The 22,497-nt window shown below is 40.6% G+C and overlaps 1 protein-coding gene across 2 annotated transcripts in view; it reads right to left on the reverse strand.

Annotated features, from left to right (window-relative positions):
* GPR158 (G protein-coupled receptor 158) overlaps positions 1-22,497 on the reverse strand; it is a 209,057-nt gene that overhangs the window by 181,273 nt on the left and 5,287 nt on the right. For both annotated transcript variants that reach the window (XM_063324628.1, XM_063324626.1), the window contains exon 2: positions 10,353-10,458. In XM_063324628.1, coding sequence (XP_063180698.1) covers positions 10,353-10,458 — 106 coding nt within the window. The remainder of the gene's footprint in view (positions 1-10,352; positions 10,459-22,497) is intronic.

Raw genomic sequence — 22,497 nt, forward strand, 5'->3', positions numbered from 1 at the left:
AAAAAAAAAAACAACAAAAGTTTTCTTTTTCTGTTTCAGTTTGTGCCCATTGCCTCTTGTCCTGTTACTGACTACCTCTGCTCAGAGTCTGGCTCTGTCTCCTTTGCACCTTTCCATCGGCTATTTACACACCCAGAGAAATCCCCTGAACCTTCTCTTCTGCAGGCTGAACAGTCCCAGCCCGCTCAGCCTCATCTTGGCCAACAGGTGCTCCAAACCGTTAATCATTACAGAGGCCCTTCACTGCACTCACTCCGGTACATCCATGTCTCTTGAACTGGGGAACCCAAAACTGGACATGGTCCTCCAGATGCTGCCTCACCAGGCTGGGTAAAGAGGAAAGATCATCTGGCAATGCTCTGCCTAACGCAGCCCAGGAGGCTGTTGGCCACCTTTGCCACAAGGGCACATTGCTGGCTCATGGTCAACTTGATGTCCGCCAGGACACCCCGAGCCTTGTCTGTAAAGACGCTTTCCAGCCGTTCAGCCCCACAGACTGTACCAGTACATGGGGTTAGGTGAAAGACAAGGACCAGTATTTCCCCAGTATCTGTAACATCTCATCGCACAACAGTTGTAGCAGAATGCCTATATGCAAACGACTGAGTCATTCACAGTTCCTTATACATGTACATATAGGCACACATGCGTGTGCATTTATATGATTTTCATACATATGCACACCCATACACAGATTAGCTATAAATAAATGTATATAAAAAAAACACACAAAAAATATTTGAGGTTTACAAATAATTCAATTTTATAATGCAACCTAGTTTGCTTTATTTTCAAATGCAAGAGTAAGGCCATAACTGTTTTAGATGAAAGTTACAGAACTCACTTTGCCTAAGTAAGAATGCACAGTTATACCACTCTGTGAATATTTTTTTCCCTAGGCAACCATATCTGAAAGATGAAAAAATTAACAGAATGATTAGACGGAATTGGTGGTATAAAAGAAGTAACTACTATATTCTGACAGAAAGAGTGGAGCTCAGTAAGCAAATCTCACTATCTATTTTATGCAAGTAAATGGAAACTGGTTGTCCTACGAATGAAAGTTGTGGTAAATCTAGGGACTAAATTTAACTGCAGAGGCATTCTGATCCTGCTGCAAGAAGAAAACAGAGTAGTATTACAAATATAAAATTGTCTTGTGTCTACAGTAACATCTACTTTTCCTCACCATCTCTTTCAAGTAAAGGAAGTATCAAAGACTGTAAACATCTTATTTACCTTAAGAAGCTTACATGCATAAGATGCTGGGAAAAAGTGTTTTTTCTTTCACTACTTAATCAGAATAAAGAAAAGTCTTTAAAGAAGATGAACGATAAAGAAAAGCAGTAATATGATTAAGCTCTGTAATGGCTTATAAACTAGCCAAAACATAAAAAAGAAAAGAAGAAATACTAAAAAAAGGTAAAGATTAAAAATCAAATGTTCTGCATTCCCATGTTAGTACCGGTGTTTAATATATTCATGATTGAAAACAGAACAGGACACAAAAGAATATATTAAGTAGGTTAGTAAAGACTGAGAAATTTCTAGGAGACGAGCCGCTGCACAGCGAATGGATGACCTGACAGCCATCAGTCTACAGTACTGGCAAATGCAAACTAGAAGAAGAAATCATATGAATTACTGGGATCTAAACAAAAGCATAGGTAAACCAAAAGCAGTTCTTTTTCATTTGCAAAAAAACCATTCACCTCCTACCAGAAGTCACCGATAAAAATGATGGTATTTGAATGTCTAGTGCTATAAAATTGTGCATCAAAAATAAAACTAAATGAGTTTGTTTCCATTAAGGCTATTACTATGGCTCAGTATATTGTTTTGAATATGAAGATTCAGCAGCTACTCTCTCTAGTTTTTCATCTAGGGATCTTTAATATGTTTTCAATCTAATTTTAATTTGCTATAGAAAAAGAGGAATGAACTTTCCTCTCAAGGCTAAATTAAACTTGTTGAGGTATCATGAAGTATAAAAAAGGCAGGAGAAACAGTTGCTACATTTAATAAAAGTTTTCTTAAAATAAGGCAGACAACAAGTTCTTTCCATCATTGGTTTACTGTTTCTCAAGTCCATGTTTTTTCAACAAAAATAATAGACTGTAGAATACTTGCATGAGCAGAATTTTCATATTTTAACAGCCAAGAAACCCTCTGCAGGATATTGCCTGAGTAAGCAAACAGCTAAGTATGCGCGTCAGGAACGGAGTCTGCACAGTTCATAGGAAGCTGGTGTCCTTTGCAATGACAGCAAGCGCGGCAAGTGTGTTTCGCTAAGGGGCGGTGGGGTTGCTTCATTTTTGACCAGAATGCTATCACAAATAAAGATCACTAAGAAAACTACAAAGCTCATCAGACACAGGTTTCAAAAATATATCAAGATGCTTAACTTTTCCTGGAAGGATGTGAAGCGTGGGGTGGATGCATGCTGTACTGCACCCCAAAATCCCCGTCTGAAGATGATCCAGCCTGGGCCCTGGCTAGAGCGCATCGGGGCTCCCTTTCAGCTCACGCGCTTGGTGGGTCTTTTTGCAGAAACCAAACTGCAGAGAGGGTGATTTCCACACGTGGAGACCACACCTCACTCTGAGTCAGGGTGTCTATCAGTTTAGGGATAATCATTTTTCTTCTGTGTGGCAGATGTAAGATGGGGGTAATAGTCTTTATATTATCTCACAAGAAACGGGAGTACTTGCTTGTCTTCCAAGATAAGCATATCAAATCTCACATAGGATGGACCAGATGCTTTGATACTGAAATGCTCTGTATTTATCTAACTGCATGTATCTAACTGTGCTTAATACTACTACAGGCATTCTTCAGATATTGTACAGTCCTCTGAATGCAGTGACAACAAACGAGGGCCCTGAACGAAGCTGTGCTCTGTTTATGCCTAGGTCTCATACAGCTACTGCCACTTCACATCTGGGAAAGGTAACTCAGAGCCAGCCTGCCAGAGGAGAATGGTCCAGCCTGGCTACAGTCCCCAGGCTCCTTGCTGCAAGGTTTTCTGCAGCTCCCAACAGACCTTGATCTTCTGTCTCTTTCTCCAGCCACAGACAGTTTCTCAGTCTCTCTCCAGGAAAGAGCTCTTCCCTGCACCTTTCCCCCTCTCTGCGACTTCCCCTTTGCTCCCACCAGGTATATTTTGTCCTCACCTCTTCCCTTTCCAAACATGATGGGGAGAACCATCAGTTCAGCTAATTGGCATTGCCTAATAGGATGCTCTGTCCACCAGAGAAGGATCTGAAAGCTGCAGCCACAGATCTGAAAGAACTGGTAATTGATGCAATGCTATAATCACCTGTCAACTGCAAGAGAAACCAAATACCTCCCTGCTATTTTTGGTTTTGTCATACAGCATCATCGAACCAATCATCTACTGCTTTTCACTTTTTAACTCTGGGGGAAGGAAAACAGCAGCAAATAGAACTGACCCAGATGAATTTAAATGCTCAAGTTAACACCGTTAACTAGGATGAAAGGAATTGTTGCAAAGGTTTTCTTCTTTAGAAGAAAACATTGATAACCAAAATTAGCTCCTGCAAAACCCGGAGTCATTTAATTTTTCTTCTAAAACAGCAAAGATGCTGTAGCTAAGCAACCTGGCTTTTCCTTAAACTCAAAGTTGGTTTTCAGAGCACCTTGTTTATCTCTGAAAGCTCTGACAAACCTCCACCTCATTTTATGTAATCGTGTCTGGGGCAGTGCCAGATTATATCTGGTATACTGTCGTAAAGGGACTTTTCCCATGAATGCAGATGATGCAAAGTTATTTTTAAAATAGCATCCGAAATGTTCTTTGTGTCTACTGCACGCTCTTCAAATACCCCGACTTGTGTGAGCAGCCATCAGTCTGAGAAAACAGATATGCCTGTCTGCTTTTGGATCCAAGAAGCGCTGGCTATGTTTTCTCCATCTGTGTACTGAAACCAGCCGCTCCCCTTTCTGTCTCAGAGAGCCCCTTTAGCCCAGGATTTGATACAGCGCTTAGTATTTATATTCTACCACTAAAGATTTTGTTTTCTTCTAAGAGGAAATACATCCCGACATACACTCTCTACCCTGCTTTGGGTACTTCTCTTGCCCTATCTTGGATGCAATCTGTATCTCCAAGGACAACAATTATTTCCATATTAGAAGATAACTATATTCCGTAAACCCTGTTCACTCAGATTCAATCACCAACAAACAGCTTTCTTTTCAGTTTTTTCTCATTCTGACTGCATTTTTCCTAATGGACAGGACAGAAAATACATGCAAGTAATAAGCAAAACCAGTGATACTGGATATGACCCACTGGGTTCTGGCTTTGGATGCTATTCCCTTGCCCTGTTTCCCTTCCCACAGAGAATGTGCATTAATAGCCTTTTCCCATTTGACAAGGGCACTGGAAAGCATCTGTTTGAAAAACCTGGAAAGTACTGGGTTTTTCCTCTCTCCCAACTCAGTCCCCATTACGATTTTATTTTTAATCAGCCCCCGCCTCCCCCTTTTTTGGTTGGTTGTCTGTAGCATTACATACAGTATAATAAAATATGACGGTCCCAAATGTTTTGCCTAACAATAGAAAAAAGATTTTGGCTGTACTGCTCATTTGTTTTCCTTTCTCAATTGGTTTTGTGTTTGTGCAGAATAAATACACACACAGTAGGCCTGTGCATCTTTCGACAAACAGAAATAGACACACACTGTATACAGACAGCAATGCAGCTTTTTTGTTTACTCTGCCTCTCTCGTTCCCTGTAGATATTTTTGCACGCTGTCATTTGTGGAATACTGTTGAAACCCAAAGGGATGTCAGCTGAGCCTGCCTCGCACTGCAAGCTGTTGGTAGACTCATTAAGGATGGGGGAACAGCGTGGAGTCCGCTGCCGTTTTTCACAGACTGATGCTGCTGGTTGGAAGCGTTCGGCCGAGCTCAATGAGCCACACCAGCGCGTTTCTTCAGATGCTCCTCAGCCTTCATTTTATGGTTGGTGTCTCAACAAGGACTCTGTAAAGTTGTTACTAAAAGTGCCAGCAGCTGCTGCCAGCATGTATGGGGAAGGAATCTAATATATTAAAAGAAAAATCTTCAAAGGTTTCAAACAGGGTTCAAACATTCAAAAATGCGTTTTTTCTTACGCCCATAACCAGCCTTGCCTGTACCATGACATTACTTTGGATTTGTTATTGGGTAACTATTTTTTCTAATGTTTGTTAATTTCAGAATTACCTGCATCATTTTTTTCTCTACCTAATTCATTTTAATTATTAAAATTATTAATAATTATTAAGAGAAAGCTCCAGGAGAACAGCCTTCCAGTACCTGAAGGGGGCCTATGGGAAGGATGGGGAGGGACTCTTTATCAGGGAGTGTAATGATAGGACAAGGGGTAACGGCCTCAAACTGAAAGAGGGGAGATTTAGATTGGATATCAGGAAGAAATTCTTTACTCTGAGGGTGGTGAGGCACCGGCACAGGTTGCCCAGAGAAGCTGTGGCTGCCCCATCCCTGGAGGTGTTCAAGGCCAGGCTGGATGGGGCTTTGAGCAGCCTGGTCTAGTGGGAGGTGTCCCTGCCCATGGCAGGGGGATTGGAACTAGATGAGCTTTAAGGTCCCTTCCAACCCGAACCATTCTGTGATGATTCTATGATTTCTAACCCTGCAGATATTACCCGTTTCATTTGTTACAGCCCTAGAGAATCCAAATCTCTTGCCCATGTATTTTTGGGGGAAATCTATTCCCTATTTGGGTGTTAAAGCAGAGGGCAGGAAGGAGAACGTAGCGCTCTGTGCTTCACCGTGAGTTCTCCCTTCTTCCTCCAGGTCAAGAAAAGAACACCTGGCCATCAGCCTCTTTTTGGCTGATACAACTGAAAAAAAGAGGGCGTAAAAAAAAATAAAAACCACAACTGAAATAGACTTTAGCCGCTGCTGCTGTTTGGCTTTCCTGTGGAAAGCCTCACCAAACTTCCTGCTTAAGACTGGGCAGTTTCCAGTCACCCTGAGGTTGAAGGAGGGCACTCTCGTTCTCCCAGTTTATCTAGGCTGCTACGAAATCAGGGATAAATGGGTCCTGTGCACAAAAGAACAAATCAGGAAAAAATATGACTATATATTAGGAATTTAGGTAGTCAGTTTAAAAATGGGGAATCTGAAGTTCCCAGCGCTTGCTTTTGTTTTGTATTCAATTTGAAGGTACCATACACCAAGCAACATATTTAGAAGTCACCAATTCTCCTGAGGAACACCTAAATCTAAGGAAAGATGGCAGTTAAAGCACAAATAATATGTCTAAGCATTTTCTGTATTTGAGTCATAATATATTCTTTAATTCCCCAACCACACACTATTTTTCTTTCAAGCAAGGACTAGCACTACAACTATTCCATCATATAAACAAGTTACTCTTGATGACCTTCCAAAGCCAAATCCCAATGTCACAGTTGGCATCATCTCCTAGTGATTCTGTGCCTGGGCACGTGAAAGCAATACAGTACTTTCAACAACAATCTCTCTGGTTTTTGGTAGAAGTCTGGTCCCATCCATTGCTTCCTTTTTTCTGTCTAGCCCACACAGACCACCAGTTTACCGTATGTTTACATTCACTGTAATGCACCTCCATCTCCCTCCTTTCAATTGATTTTTATAAGATAAACACTTGAGGATGGGACAGAAAGTAGGAAAATTTGCCTGCAATGTGTCTGGTAGATTTTAGCCCCTCTAAAATTAACTCAAATACAAAATAAAGTAAAGAAGCATTTTAGTAACCCATAAATTGGGCCTTTTTTCTCATCTTGTCCATTCCCTAAGTCACTCTCTTCCCCTTCTCTGTCACTATATTTTCATAGTATTAGGAAAGAGGGGAGTTGTATCTCTGAAATATTGAGCTTTATGCCTTAGATATAATGGCACTGGTAGCCCGGCCACATAGTATGGGCTACGCAGTAAACAGACTTTCAGAGCCAAATCAGAAATTCACTATGGCAAAGACTTCCCGAATGGTCCGTGGAAAGGCTATGCTGCACTAAATGCTCAAGTCACCTAACAAAACTAGAGAGAGGAAGAAGGGTTTAACAAGCAGAACTGGAAATTCGGAGATCCCCATTCTCTTCCATAGGCTGCTGGAGACAGACTTTGCAATCTGGGGCAGAGCATTCCAGCATCAGCAGGTATTTCTGTCTCTGCCTCTAAGACGATAAAAGAGAGGATGGGGAATATAATTCATTAGCACTTATACGGCAAACTGTGTGGAAAGCATTGTTGCACAAGTATGTAATTTACCCATATTCCACAGGGTAGATTCCAGTGAAACAAAGTGTGAAAAGCAGCATATGGGACCGGCTTCTAAAGAAAGAAGAGAAGTCCCTGTCAGACTGAGCTCTCCTGAAGTGGTGACCACAGGGTAAAAGGAGAAAAAAAGCTTTTCTGTAGATTCTATCAGCAACTCCCCATTCCCAGGGTCACTGTTATTAAGCAAGGAGTCTCATCCTCTTCAGGTGCAATAAGGAAAGGCACTCCCTGCCTTCAAGTTCCATTTTGGCGGAGGTTTGTATTACTTAGATATCCTTCTCTTAGCCATGAGAGCCTTGTTGATTTAACACTCTAATAAGTGCCATGGAGAAGGAAGAACAGCTGGCAGGTTTCTGCTCTACATACAAGTTGAAAAGCCATTTATGAAGTGGTATTCATCTCCTTACCCGTGTTATTAACACCTCAAGGTGCGAACACAAGCCACTCTCACATACACTGCATCATTCATTAAAGAACTTCTGCCCTGGAATGTATCTTTTAATTGCTTTTTGCATCACAGGAACTCACTTATGGACTACAACATCACAGTAGGCTTACTAAAACAAAAACATGCAACTGTCCAGTATGAAAAATAAAACATCTTCTGTAACATCAGCAAATGTAGTGCTTCCTACTGTCAAAACAGCACAAAGTAGTTCTGGTTTTATACCGATGTATCAGGTTGGACTCAACAGTAGCAGAAGTGCTGTATAAAAAAAAATATTACTGTAAACTATATAGAGCTGTCTTTGCTAGCTCTAGAGAACAAGGAAAACACTATACAGAATAAACAGGGACAGAAAAAAAAGTAAAAAAAAAAACAGTGCAAGTGAGTCTGGTAAATAAAAGCTCTGCAAAGACCCTTATTTGAGCACAGCCAGCTTTACAACAACACACGCCAGAATCCTAACATCAAGAATTGATCTGTAACGTACATTTGAAGTAAAATAAATGTTATCCTCTCTTTCAGCAGACAGGAAATGCCCACTGCCCTCTCAGCAGGAAAACGAAGCCCAGAATGCCAAAAACCCAGTCCTGGCTCAAAACTGGTGGAGACTCACACCCTGCATCAGTGGTCCATGACAGCCGCCTCAGTTTCTCACGCGCGGTAAAAGACCAAATCATAGAGGTGAGATTTTCCATCTTGCCCCCTGAGATACTAAAGGCTGTGGAATTAAAGTGGTTTTTTGCAAGTCACAGAAAACTTTCTATAACCCTTAAGGTTGTCTTTCATGCAGAATTTCATTCTGCACTCTGTTCCCTAAATGACTTTCCATTTGCCTCATGTGAAATAATAATAAAATGGAAGGTAGATTTTACTGCATGTCATATTCATGAAGAAAACCCCTTTTCATAATCAGAGTGAATTCTACAGAGAAATAAAACCTACTTTTTACTCCCATGAAAATGAATTGTGAAGAGTGAAAAAAAGTACTTTTATTTCCCCCCCTTCTCCAACAAACTCTTCCAGAGAGAGTAGCTTTTTGCATTGTTCTCTCCAGGACACACTCTTAAAGACTTAGATTTGGAAGGGAAGTGTAATTGTGGAATTACATCCAGTCTGATTGGACTCAGATTCTGTTTTCCTTTATGTTAAGAATACAGAGCATGATTCAGAGCCCATTACAGCAAATGGGCTTTGAACCAGACCAAAGGTGCATTAAAGCCCACCATTGATCTTTCTTCATTTTCTCCATTTTACTTTTGCCTTGGTTTTTCTTAGTCTTCTCATAGGGTGGGGGTTTTTTTTCCCCTTTTTCTTCTTGGTTGCAGGAAGAGATGCAACTTATAGTCTCACCCCTCTGCAGACAATTTTGCTCATAAGACATTAGGAAAAGGAGGAGCACTTGCCAAAATATATAATCACATGCAATATAACTAGCATATATTAAAAATCAAGGTTATCAGATCTCATGGGAAACAGTATTTTCATCTAGGAAGAAACATGAGATATTAAAAAAAGTGTTGCCTTGAATTCAGAAGTCAAACAGTACTTGACAAAGAAAACAAAAAATCTTTTTTTTTTCCTTTGCAGAAATATTTCATTTAAAATTGGTCTTTATCAAAGACTATTTGAGTTCTTATTTTAAGAAAAAAAACAAAAAAAAAACCCAAAAAAAAACCAAGTGAAAAACACCAAAAAGGATGTTTACAAGTTTTTCTTGCTCAAAAGTGTTAGTAGGTGAATTCATCAAAATCAAATCTTTTCCTAAATTTAGATTTGGCTTTGATAAATCAGCATTTTATAATAAATTAGGCAAACATCTCCTGACTTCTGGTAGGCAACTGTCAACTTTCCCTACATTTTAGCTGTCCTTTCTGAAAGCACGGAAGTACATGAGGTGCCTACCCTCACAGAAGGCAAATGGCTGCCTTCAAAAACAACATCATATGCCATAATAAAAAGGAAAATCATTGAATGTATTTTGTTTTAAAGTTTCATTGAATACATACGACTGGCCAGGCTGAGTGATCTACAATATGCTGACAGACGGAGCCAGACACAGACCTTCAGAAGAAAGGGGAAGCAGGAAGGAGCTTAACAGAAACATTTAGTCAGCTCTGTCAAAATGTTGGCATTTCTATTAGGAAAGATTTACAGTATCCAATTCTGGCTGTTATTCTGCATCATTCTACCAAGAGACCGTGTTTTTCTGAATAATTATTATAAGTGTTTGAGCTACTTTTACTGTATTTTGCAAGGCTGTCCAGTCAAAAGTGACATTAAAAGCCTATTTTCATTTTGAGTGTAAAATAAATCATAGATCATAGATTTATGTTTGACTTCCAAGCAGAACTTCATAAATTATTTCACTGGTAATTTTCTTTTTCCCTATAATCGTTATTTCTGCACAGTAACTTAGCTTCTGTTTTATTTAACACCAATATTCCTGAAAAGCAGGCGCACGCACTGTAATGCCTTGCACAGAAAGATTTTTTCAACCTACAAACCACCTTCAAAGTCTATAAAATAGGTAGCATTTATACTAAAAAAAATTATTCATAGTGGAAAGACTTGTTATTGAAGACTAGCTCAGTCCCTTAGGGACAGACATACCTCAGAATTGTTGAGATGACACCTGTGTGTCCCCGAGAACCACCCCTCACTCGAACACTGGTCAATGTCCACCTTCTGCAGATTGATGTCAACTTTGACAACACCCCTGAAAAGAGAGAGAAACAGCCTTGAACACAGCGACCACAGAAATAGGTTAAACTTCTTTATGATGCTGTAGCCTGCAAAGCAGAACTACATCTTTCTTCTAAATATGGAATTTGATGAAATGTCTGAAAAAAAAGAGAAGTTTTGTGTTCATGAAGCCACAATTGCAGAGACACATTCCTATGCCAGACCTTACTGAGATGTATTATGACAAGAGCATGGTAAATCTAACACGCTAAGTGTAAGGCGGCAGGTAAGAATAAGTTATACACTCAAACAATTTAATGCCCTTCACATTTTACAATGCAGCAAAGAACTAAAATAAATACAATGAACGACCTGCACTACTTTTTCCGAGGCCATCAAGCTGCCTGAGTGCACTACCAGGAGCTGCACCTCACCCCCATGCCCAGTGACAATGGCATCCTTCCATTTGCTCCAGGGAACGCTATTTGCCAAAACCACTGGGCAAAAGCCTTTTTCCATACTCTCCCCAGACAAAACCTCATCTCCAGCAACCTTAATCCTCTCCTCCACAGCTCAGCACCTCCAGCAGGCACCCAAATCCCTCTCTCCCCATCGCTGCCAGCCAGCGCTGGTCTAACACATGACACAACATCAGAAGGACAGCGCAAGCCAGGAGTAGAAGGACACTGATGCCTGTGAAACCAAAAAGAAAAAAAAAAAGTTTCCTACACACACAGGTCCTCAAGGACTGTCTGAGCTATATCAGCTCTATGTCACGAACACTCAAGTTTTCATTATCAACAGTTTCCCTCAGAAATTTTTTTGAATGAAAAGCTAAGAACCCAATTTGGCATCCTGGGGTGCATCAAAAAGAGTGTGGCCAGCAGGTCAAGGGAGGTCATCCTCCCCCTCTGCTCTGCCTTGGTGAGGCTGCACCTGGAGCACTGTGTCCAATTCTGGGCTCCCCAGTTCAAGAAGGACAGGGAACTGCTGGAGAGGGTGCAGCAAAGGGCTACCGAGATGATTAGGGGACTGGAACACCTCTCTTAGGAAGAAAGGCTGAGGGATTTGGGTCTCTTCAGTCTGGAAAAAAGACGGCTGAGGGGGGACCTTATCAACGCTTATAAATACTTAAAGGGTGGGTGTCAGGAGGATGGGGCCAGGCTCTTTTCAGTGGTGCCCGGGGACAGGACAAGAGGTAATGGGCACAAACTTGAGCATAGGAAGTTCCACCTAAACATGAGGAGGAACTTCTTTACTTTGAGGGTGGCAGAGCACTGGAACAGGCTGCCCAGAGAGGTGGTGGAGTCTCCAGCTCTGGAGACATTCAAAACCCGCCTGGACGCGTTCCTGTGCAACCTGCTCTGGGTGACCCTGCTCTGGCAGGGGGGTTGTACTAGGTGATCTCCAGAGGTCCCTTCCAACACTATGATTCTATGATTCTATAATTCTATGAATTTCAAAGCAAACACCCTATTTTCTAAATAACTCGGAAATCACCAGAAGAAAAAAAAAACTCTGTAAGACTGTAGTTGCATATCTTAAAAAAAAGCCTTCAAAAATTTCCTTATTCTCTCTAAATAGCTTCCAAAATTCCTTTGGACATAGAACTTTTATAGCATCATCTTGTGAGAGCACATATCTGTGACTGCTTTGCTGCTGCCTGGACTTAACAAAAATGTCAGTACGGAACTTCTGGTAGTTGGATCATTGCACGGACTTACTTGTAACAGATGCATGCCCTGGACTGATTTCTTAAATCTAGGATACCACTTCTTTTAAGTTAACCTTTTCAGCCACTTCAGACAAAAGTTTTGATTTCCACAGTCTGAACTTCCACAACTACAAACACCATCATCCCTCCTTTCAGGCTGTGGACTACCAACAAAGGGCATGGCCCAACCTCTGTCTCAAGAACACCTCACTCACCCCAAGGCATGTTGCCCCTTTTAGTTAAAGCTCAGTACATATAAGAACACTAATAAATAAATAAATAAATAAGAATAATAATACAAGAGTTGAGTCATATATTTGAGAGGCCACTTATGAACAAAGTCAGAACAGGAATAAGAGCGCGAGCTTGATCAAAACCAAGACAATACTGCTCCCTCATACCTGGCCCCAGTACAACCACAACAGCTATATTTGGACATTCATCTTCAGACACGCTATATAGTCATTAGAGAAACACAAGTACACAATTTTAGTGATCTGAAGAAGAATGCATTAGGAAATTATGTAGGATAGCCAGTAGGAAGCTAGACAGTACAGGTGCACTTCATCCCCCTCTGTCTCCTGCCTAGAAGCTAAGTAATCCGATGCTGAGCACACTTAGAAACGACCTGAAATATTTAAGTACTGGCTCTAGTAAGTTCAGTTTGAAAGAGTATACACCACACTTCTAGAATATTCAGAAGTATTTTTAGTTTATAGCTTTGTGCCTTTCCACTCTTGTTTGGAACAACAGCTTATCCAGGGACTGCTAAAACTACACTTCCGCCCCAATGAACTGTTTTTTCCATGTTCCAGGTGACCAATGACCTCAAGGGAAAAACTGCTGTACTGTACAAACTAACTCTTTATAAAACGTTGATGTCAGTGGATTACAAGTTTATCTTAACCTGATACCAAGGTATCCATCTCAGATGCTCGTAGGAGTGGAGATAACTAATTCCTCATCTGGTCATGTGCAGATCCCACCAGGTAGGCTTCTAATATTTTCTGGACCTTTCTGAGCATAAAAATTAGCAAGCAGTCTGGGGACAGGACCTGTTCTGCACATGAACAATCTCACCGTGGCTGCATACAGGCATCAAACAGGCATCGGGACCAGGACCAACACTAGTCCTTGCTCTCCCAGTTCATGTTATACACCTGGCACTTTGGCAAGGGTTGCTCAAGCATCAGCATCATTCTGATTACTCTAAAGAAATCAGTTTATGCAGTAGGAAAAACAGTGATGATTCATCCTTATTAAGACTGCAACAGATTCACCTGGGAGACTCTCCAGCACCTTAGGGAAGTAGGTCTTTATTTCCTTTACAGGGAAACCTTTTCCCTTGTGCACATTTTGTTTTTAACTGGTAGGAAGGGAAACTCCGCTTTCCCTCCGCAAACACTTCCATGAAGAGAGAGGTACAGATTGCAAATTAAGGGTAAACTAATCACCGCTAGGAGAGGAAAAACACCTTAAGAGTTTGCTGTGTGGTATCACAAGCAGGCCCTGTAGAAGCACGGTGTCAGTATAAAGGCATATAAACATTTTCAAAAGAAAACTTACCTAGAGGTTACTTGTGAGAAAGACAACACGTATGAGCCAGAGGAATTGCAGACAGTAAGCGTACTGAGCAAGCATTTGAGTATGACCTTGTACCAGACATGCTGCAAACTGAAGAACTAGTGGCATGTTCTAGTGGACCAAGAGGCAGAAAGCAGGATAACATCCTAACGCTCAGAGCTGTGTACTGGAGAGAGAGGAAATATAATTCTGGATTTTTCACATCTGAATTGATTAAATAACTTGTATCCCTTGAAAACTTTTCAATACAATTATTTTGTTCCTAATAGATGTGGAAATCATGGATTCATACAACGTCTGTCATTGAAAGAAACCTCTTGTGATCATCCAGTCCAACCATTTGCTCAAAGCACGCTCAGTTCAGTTGTTTTTTTTAATACCCTCCCATAATGGAGACTTCACCACCCCTGGGAAACCTGATCTAGCGTCTGACCACCCTCACAGCGTTATATAAAGCTCTCTGATGTTTAAATGGAATTTCTTGGATTTCAATTTGTGCCTCTTGTACTTTCTGTCCTGTCACACACTACCCCTGAGAAGAATCTGGCTCTGTCTCCTTTACGCTTTTCCATCAGGTATTTACACACACGTGTAAGATGCCCCAGGAGCCCTTTCTTCCCCAGGCTGAAGAGTCCCAGCTTGCACAACCCTTCCTGTCTGTGAGGTGCTCCAATCTTTAATCATTTTTGTGACCCTTCACTAGGCTCACTCTAGTACATCCATGTCTCTTGTATACTGAGGAGCCCAGAAGTGGACACAGCACTCCTGATGGGGCACCACCAGGCTGGGTAAAGAGGAAGGATCACCACCCTCAACCAGCTGGCAATGCTCTTCCTCTCACAGACCAGGAGGCTGTCAGTCTTTGCCACAAGCACACATTGGTGGTTCACATCAAATTGGTGTCCACTAGAACCTGCCAGGCCTTTTCTGCGAAGCTGCTTTCCAGTCATTAACCCCCAGCCTGTACTGGTGCATGGCATTATTTCTCCACAGGTGCAGCACTTGGCATTTCCCTTTGCTGAACTTCACAAGGTTCTTCTTTGCTCATTTCTCCAGCCTGTTTTAGTCTCCCTGAATGGCAACACAACCATCTGGTCTCTCAACCACTCCTCCCAACTTTTATAATCTACAAACTTGCTACCCTATTGTCCAGGCCACCAAATGAAATGTTAAACAGAACTCGTTCCAGCATATTAACAGTGACTGGACTCCAGCTGTACTCCAGTCATCTATACACAGAAGGCTATTGGGTTGGTTAAACACTATTCCCCCTTCATAAACCCATGCTGGCTACTCCCAATGACATTCTTCTCCTTCACGTGTTTTAGAAGTGGTTTTCAGGAAGATTTGCTCCATCACCTTCCCAGGGATTGAGGTGAGGCCGATCAGCCTGTAGTCCTTGTAAGACATCAAGTACCTTGGCCTTTTCCAAGTCCTATGTCACAAAGTCCACTGCCCCATTCAGCAGCCCGCCCACATTCCACCTAGTCCCAGTTTTGCTACCTGTGTACTTCTTGTTGCCCTTCATGTCCCTTGCCAGATTCAGCCCCATATGGGCTTTGGTTTCCCTAACCCCACCTGTGCATAGATTCATAGAAACATAGAATCATTTAGGTTGGAAAGGACCTTTAAGATCATTGAGTCCAACCATAAATGTAACACTGCTAAATCCACCACTAAACCGTGTCCCTCAGCACCGTGTCCACATGTCTCTTAAATGCCTCTAGGGATGGTGACTCAACTACTTCCCTGGGCAGCCTGTCCCAATGCTTGACAACCCTTTCAGTGAAGAAATTTTTCCTAATACCGAATCTAAACCTCCCCTGGTGCAACTTGAGGCCATTTCCTCTCATCCTATCACTTGGTACTTGAGAGAAGAGACAGATCCACACCTCACTACACCCTCCTTTCAGGTAGTTGTAGAGGGCCATAAGGTCTCCCCCCAGCCTCCTTTTCTCCAGGCTAAACAACCCCAGCTCATTCAGCTGCTCCTCATGAGACTTGTGCTCCAGACCCCTCACCAGCTTCATTGCCCTTCTCTGGACACGCTCCAGCACCTCAATGTCTTTCTTGTAGTGAGGGGTCCAAAACTGAACACAGTATTTGAGGTGGGGCCTCACCAGTGCCAAGTACAGGGGGGTGATCACTCCCTAGTTCTGCTGGCCACACTCTTTCTGATACAAGATGCTCATGTTCACGGTCACAGTCATGCTCAGACCACATCTTCATATTCTCCCCGGATTACCTGACCCGGTTTCCACCTCTTGTGCACTTTCATTTTATGCTTGAGTTTTGTCAGGAGCTCCCTTTTATGCCATGCAGACCTGAAAATGATCTAATTTCAAAAAATTTTCACAATACTTCTTCCACAAACACTACAAAATTATTCTATTTGAAACTGAATGCATTATCCCTTTGATTCTTTTGAGTTTAAAGTTTTCTTACAAGAACATTTGCCTTTCACAAAACTCAGTCTTCATGAACTCAATACAATCAATTCTGCCTACACTCTTCTCCTGTCTGCAGCTCTTCTGTAGCACAACCTGAACTTCTGATATGATTAAGTTGTTCTCCTTTTTCCTTTTCCCAGAGCTTTATGAATTCCTGGGGTGAAAATCTCCAGGAAGGAATCACAGTACAGTCCAGAAGCAGGCATATGAAAGCAATCTCTCTTGACAGTTATGATCTACCATAGGCTTTCTATTTCCCCCCGCCATGGTGCATGTTATTCTTTTTTCACTAGATGTCTGCAATACATGTTCATGCTTTATGGTAACATCATAGTTCTGCTGAGGTAGTAACTGGTCTGTGGCTACTTGAGGATATAATGGTTTCCAAAAAAAAAAAAAAAAGTCTCTTTAGGCATACATGTGACATTTACAGAAAGCATCATGATGGTACAAGACTTACTGCATTCATTTGGGATGCTTTGCCATTTTAAAAATCTCCACCATCTCAGACTTGTACCCCACCATTATTACACAAAGACTACACCTATATGTACATGATATATTTCCGAAATTCATCTGTGATTAATACAGCAGCTGGCACAACCTGTTTAGCCACCCACACTTTCAGTTATTTTTGATTCAGCATTCAGAAAATAGAACATATGGAAGAACACATCCTCCTAAAATGTATACAGACCAGCTGCCTGTAAATGTGATATTTATTGAACTAACTGGGAATAACTGCAGCTCTGCTATCTTGATAGAAGCCATCAAGACATATCAGTGGTATAAGAGTAAACTCATCAGCATAACACATTCATCCACACTGACAACACTGCCTGGCTGAACCCAAGCCACAGTAATAAGTTAATAACAATATTACTGGTAATTGTGGACCATCTGGCAAGTAAGTATATTTTGTTAATCTCCTTATAACAATAAATATTTGGGTTTCGCCACAATGTTACTATCCTTACAGGAAAAAAGATACTTAAGGATTGCAAGTTCACGTTTAACATGTAGTTAAGAAAGAATTAGTTGAATTGTACAGAATACATAGTCATTGAAGAACGATGTCATCAAGGATTTTGTCAGGTCAGAGGTTTGATTTAAGAGGCTTTCATGTCTGTCTTAATTTCCAGTACCACTGTTTGTTGGCATGCTATTTGCCTTGAAATCTGTGCCAGAAATTGATTTAAGCTTATTTTTCCAACCTACTAGCTATTCTTGATAGTTTCAGTAGTTATAATATCTCATTGTAACAACATGTTGTAAAAATCTATATCTACAGAAGGATTTTTTTTTGCCTGTACTGTTACACCATTAAAAAAGCAGAAGGAACGTGTTCTCTTTCACCCAGCCAGCTTAAGCCAGGACTGCACAGAATAATAGCCTGCCAACATCTAAACGATGATAAATAATATCGTTGTCCTCTAGATCTTCAGAAGCTTTGTGGCACAGAGGTCATCACAGGCATTCAAAGTTTGTCTTCTAAGTTTGTACACTTATTTTTGTACCTGTAAGCACTGCAAGCAGCTATAATTAAGGTATAAGGCATGGTTATCACAAACTGAAGCAGACATCATCCCCCAAATGTAAATGCCTGCCTAAATTATTGCTGCCGTATTCACTCACCCCTACATGCTGTCCTTCATAAGTCCTCCTTACCACAAAACAAGGAGATAAGAAAAACAAACTTTCTACAGCCATCCCAAATCTGCAAATGCCCATGCCTCTATATAAATACATACTGTAATTAGTACAGCCAATGTTTTTAGAGCAGATACTTTTTCTAACCATTCTCATTTTGGAGGTTGACACTTTCAAGAATATTCATTTTCAAACAGCGGATACTACCTGACACCTGAGGCTCCTTCAATGTACCATCAGCATCCAAAAAAAAAAAAATAAATCCTGTGTCAAATTCACTAGTGACTTTCAGCCATAAGTCTTATTGGGAATCAGCAGGTTCAAGTTGCTTTTGAAAGTTAAGATTTCAGATTCTGCATCAATTAGACATTTTTAAAACTATTACCTCTTCATATCCAGCCAGATTCACAAAAAGCTACTGGGACATTACATACAACGTGATTTTGATCTGATCACCCAGTTACCACTAATTTCTTACTAATAGTACAGACTTACCCAATTCCTCAGCCATAGCATGACTGCTGCTTTTCAGCACATATTTTCACAGGAGAACCAGCTTTCAATAAAAATAAACTTAACTGAAGAGCAAGGTATAGTAGTGTGGGCACATGAATTAGGATTCACCTGCAAAGAAAATCCCTCTAGGCCATTTGGCACAGTACTATAAGGGCAGCATACTAAAAGCTGAATCCTCTGTTGTCTGAAGAATTATTTCAGATTTAAATCTGCCTTCAGATTTATGGCACACAGTGCTGCCTCTCTGGGGATTTCCCTGCAGTTTAGTCAGAGAGCTTCCTAGATACTTTGAGGGGTGGTGATTTTTTTTTGCTTGCGGATGTTCAACTTGCTGGTACAAAGATCACCTTGTATAGGAATGCAAGGTGTCAGTGATGGTGGGGTACCACTTACATTAGATTCTCCCTATAAAAAAAAGGCCTTAGAGACAAATTCAAGCCATTGAATAAGAAATCAGCATTTTTATTTTTTTTTAAAATGCTCCCATTACTATCCATGGGGTCAAAGAGACAGGTGCAAAGAGAGGGCCTTAAGGAATAGTACAGAAAGCTATATAAAGAAAAAAAAATGATATAAGGAACAAAAAAAGCTTTTGAATTAGAAGGATCCTACACAGAAGAGATGGTGTCAGCCTCACTATACCCAATCTTCTGACACTGAAGATTTGTTTAAAGGCAATAACAGAATTTTAAAACTGAAAAGTAAGTGGAAGTCAACATTAAAATAAAAAGGAAAATGGAGAGACATAAACCTGGGCAAGGAACATACAAAACTACAAAAACATAAGACAAAACCAAAAGACATTTTTAGAAGCAGCATGTTAAAAGCATAGGCTCCACTAATTAAAAGCTTTTAAATACCTCAGAAAAAGGAAGCCTGAAGTAGAGTCTGTAAGGCAAACAGACCACCAAAATATCAAAAATGCTGGAGCAGAGTCAGCCTTTGCAGAAAACAAATTATTTTCACCACCACACACTTTAGAGCCAGGCAGGTTCCATCCTTTGAGCCACTCTTGAGAGAATCAACATGACAAAAGTCAGCTTTCACATGCAGGCAGGTTAACAAGCTGGGCACCACAACTCTCCCTTCTTTGCAAAACACATTCACAAGCGACCGCAAATGGGCGACCCATGACATAATTTGCAGGTGACAAAAATACTCAGTATAACCCACAACTAAATCTGACTGACACAGAAGATGAATGAGCACTTTCCAAAGTGATTTTTTTTTTTTTTAATCACAAGAACACGGGATCTCCCAAAAAATTTAGATTCGTGGAACAAATTTAAAAAACAGAAAATAATTTCTCTTCTCAGACCAGTTCATAATTATATTACGGAATCTAATGCCAAACTACATTGCAGAAGACAAAAATGGGTTAAAAAGTGGATTAGAATCATGGACGTCAGTCTAATCCATACTTAATATCAACACTCATTCGGATAGAGTCTGAAATACAATTTTTTTTTTATTGCTTATTATTTGTTAAACGGGATATAACCAAGATAGGAGAATCTAGCACCTGCACTTATTTTTCTGTAAGTACCTTCGAGAAGCTGCTTCTGGAGAGGAGGCTAGCTAAGCCTTTCATCTGAACTAACACAGCCATGCTTTTGTTCTTATCTTTAGGAACATTTCTCTATCTCAGCCCAGGATCACGAACAGACAGAATAGGAGGTGACGGTCCTGGAGCTGGATCTCAGATAGTAAGGACTGTCACACATCCATTCCCTTCAAAAGCACTTTGATACCCTGCTGTGCTGGAAGCCTTGCCCAAGGCGGGTGAGGGTAGAGAACAGAGGAGTGGAAAGAGCAGTTTGACCCCAAAAGCTAGTTCCTGTTATTGCAACTTACCATGTGCTAGGTAAGCGTGTACATAAATGCAGCATGTGTTTCAATCCTCTCCTGGCCATATTTAACTTCTTCCTTCAAAGACCCACTTCTGTTTCTCCAATAGTGAAGAAAGCTGAATCATGCTTCTAAAAAAGAAATCCCTATTTATTATTCCTTTTGTTTCATCACCATCCAGTTTTCTATCCTTATCCATGACCTCATACAAAAAAGGCAGAGACATAATTGGTTGTCTACAGAATAATTAAAACATACTGGGGGTTTCTGTAAGCAGACAGTAAGTCATAGGATGATGTTTCTTTGTTCTCACCTCTTTTCAGGAATATAAATTTAAGACTTTCAGAAGTTCTACGAAATAAATTATTCTTTTTCATTTTTAAAATCTGTTCTAAATCCACCCACACCTTCAATCATGTTATATGGGCCAGGGCGTGTTATAGAAAAAATGTCAGCCTCACAATTTTACAATATTTTCAGGATTATACAACTAATGTATCATGTCACAAAAAATGAGAAAGTCTCCCTAAACAGTTAAAATTAATTTTATTTCTTAGTTCACTACAGAGACTAAAGATAATTTAGCAGGGAAGCTAAAAAAAGGGGCTAAAGGAAAAAATTAAACCATATTTAAAGGAAAGAGTTACTAATTTTTACAAATTTTTTACGTCTACATTTATGGTTATTTTGCCAAACAATTTAATAGCCGTGAAATATTTAGCAGAAGATGAAGTCACTTATATTCCCTAACAAATTAGTTATTTGTCATAGATAATTCTACATCCATGGTTTAATTTGCCTTCAATAATGTTTCCTTAACTAAGAGCCCCATTATGGCCTAACACTGGAGTGGTCCAAGTCATCGTTCCTGTACACAGGAAATCACTACGTTACACTGCCTTTAGGGAAGAAGCAGCTAAATTTAACTGTAAAATAAAGATTAATCTGTGCACTTTTCCAATAATTGAGAGAAGTAGCAAACGACAGGAAGACAAAAAAAAAATATTAAGAAGTAACTTCACTCTGAAGTTTGGCTGAGTCAAGTGTTATCTGCAAATGCTCCAGAACACATCATCATTCAGGAAAAAAAAAAAAATATTACTCAGCTTGCTGATTGTGTACCTTTCTGCCAAAACAGCCATTATTCCATTGCGTTCTTCCACTAGTCCTTAAAAAAAGGTTGCAAATACTGCCCCAGGTTTGGTGAAAAAACTACTTGACCTTGTTAGAACGTGGTAGGAGGGAAAAAACAACATCCCCGTATCCTAAAGATATTCTGACCTCCTGGATGAAAAATAGTGCGAGAGCAATGACCAGTTCCCAAAATGTTGACATATTACAACACATCATTGAAGAAAATGAGAACAGCACGCAAGAGAACATTTTGAACTGCAAAAGCAGCAATTCATTCATCAGAGTTTGGGGATAATTGATGTCATTGCACAAGGCTGAAACACCGCACATGAATCTGACTAACCACGTTCAAGAAATACTGGAACAAGACTTGAGAAGAGGGACCATGGCAACAGAGAGCTTATAACAGTAAACTAAAGAAAGCTGGTTTGTGCAGTCTAGTAAACAAAGGTGGAGAAGGGACTGCTGCCTATAAATAGGTCAGGGCAGTAAATACCAGCGAAAAGTGCCATTTCAGATAGAACCACAGTTCTGGAACAGGAATAAATGGATGAGAACTGACTGTGGATAAATTTAGCTCAGAAATCAGAAGCAGCTACACAACTGTTAGGCCAGTGGACTGGAGAGCCAAGAGGAAAACCCACCTACTTTAAGATGGAGACTGGTCACCTGATGACATTAAGTGGGCTTGTGTCAGCAGGAGATTGACTCAGTAACCTGAAGAGGATTTTTTTTTTTTTTTTTAATTTTTTTTGGTTTTTTTATTTTTTTTTTAAAGACTTTTATGTTCCTAGTAGCTGACTACTAGCACATCTTTCTTCCCAATCAAGGGGTCATCCTCCCCGCTGGCCTCCTAGACTGATGAAGCAATGAGAACCTCCTATTTCCTCTCCAGGGGCCAAGCAAGTACTTTTAGAGAAGGAAACGTACTCACAACATGCTGCTTCTCACACGTTCCCACTTCCTCAGTAGAGCTGCAAAGAGAGCAGCTGGATCACCACGTGCCATGGAATACGGTTCATTCTCATCATGTAGTAAGAAGCAGCAGAAGGAGGGTCACAGAAGATTAGTGACAAACACTACCATGCTCTACCCTCTGCAGCACTAGAGTTGTAGACTGATTAAGCACATTAGACAGTGAATGCTAGCTGCAAACTGCATCAACTTAGACTTTTTA

Source organism: Chroicocephalus ridibundus, chromosome 2 (assembly GCF_963924245.1).
Source record: "Chroicocephalus ridibundus chromosome 2, bChrRid1.1, whole genome shotgun sequence".
NCBI classification, from domain to species: domain Eukaryota; kingdom Metazoa; phylum Chordata; class Aves; order Charadriiformes; family Laridae; genus Chroicocephalus; species Chroicocephalus ridibundus.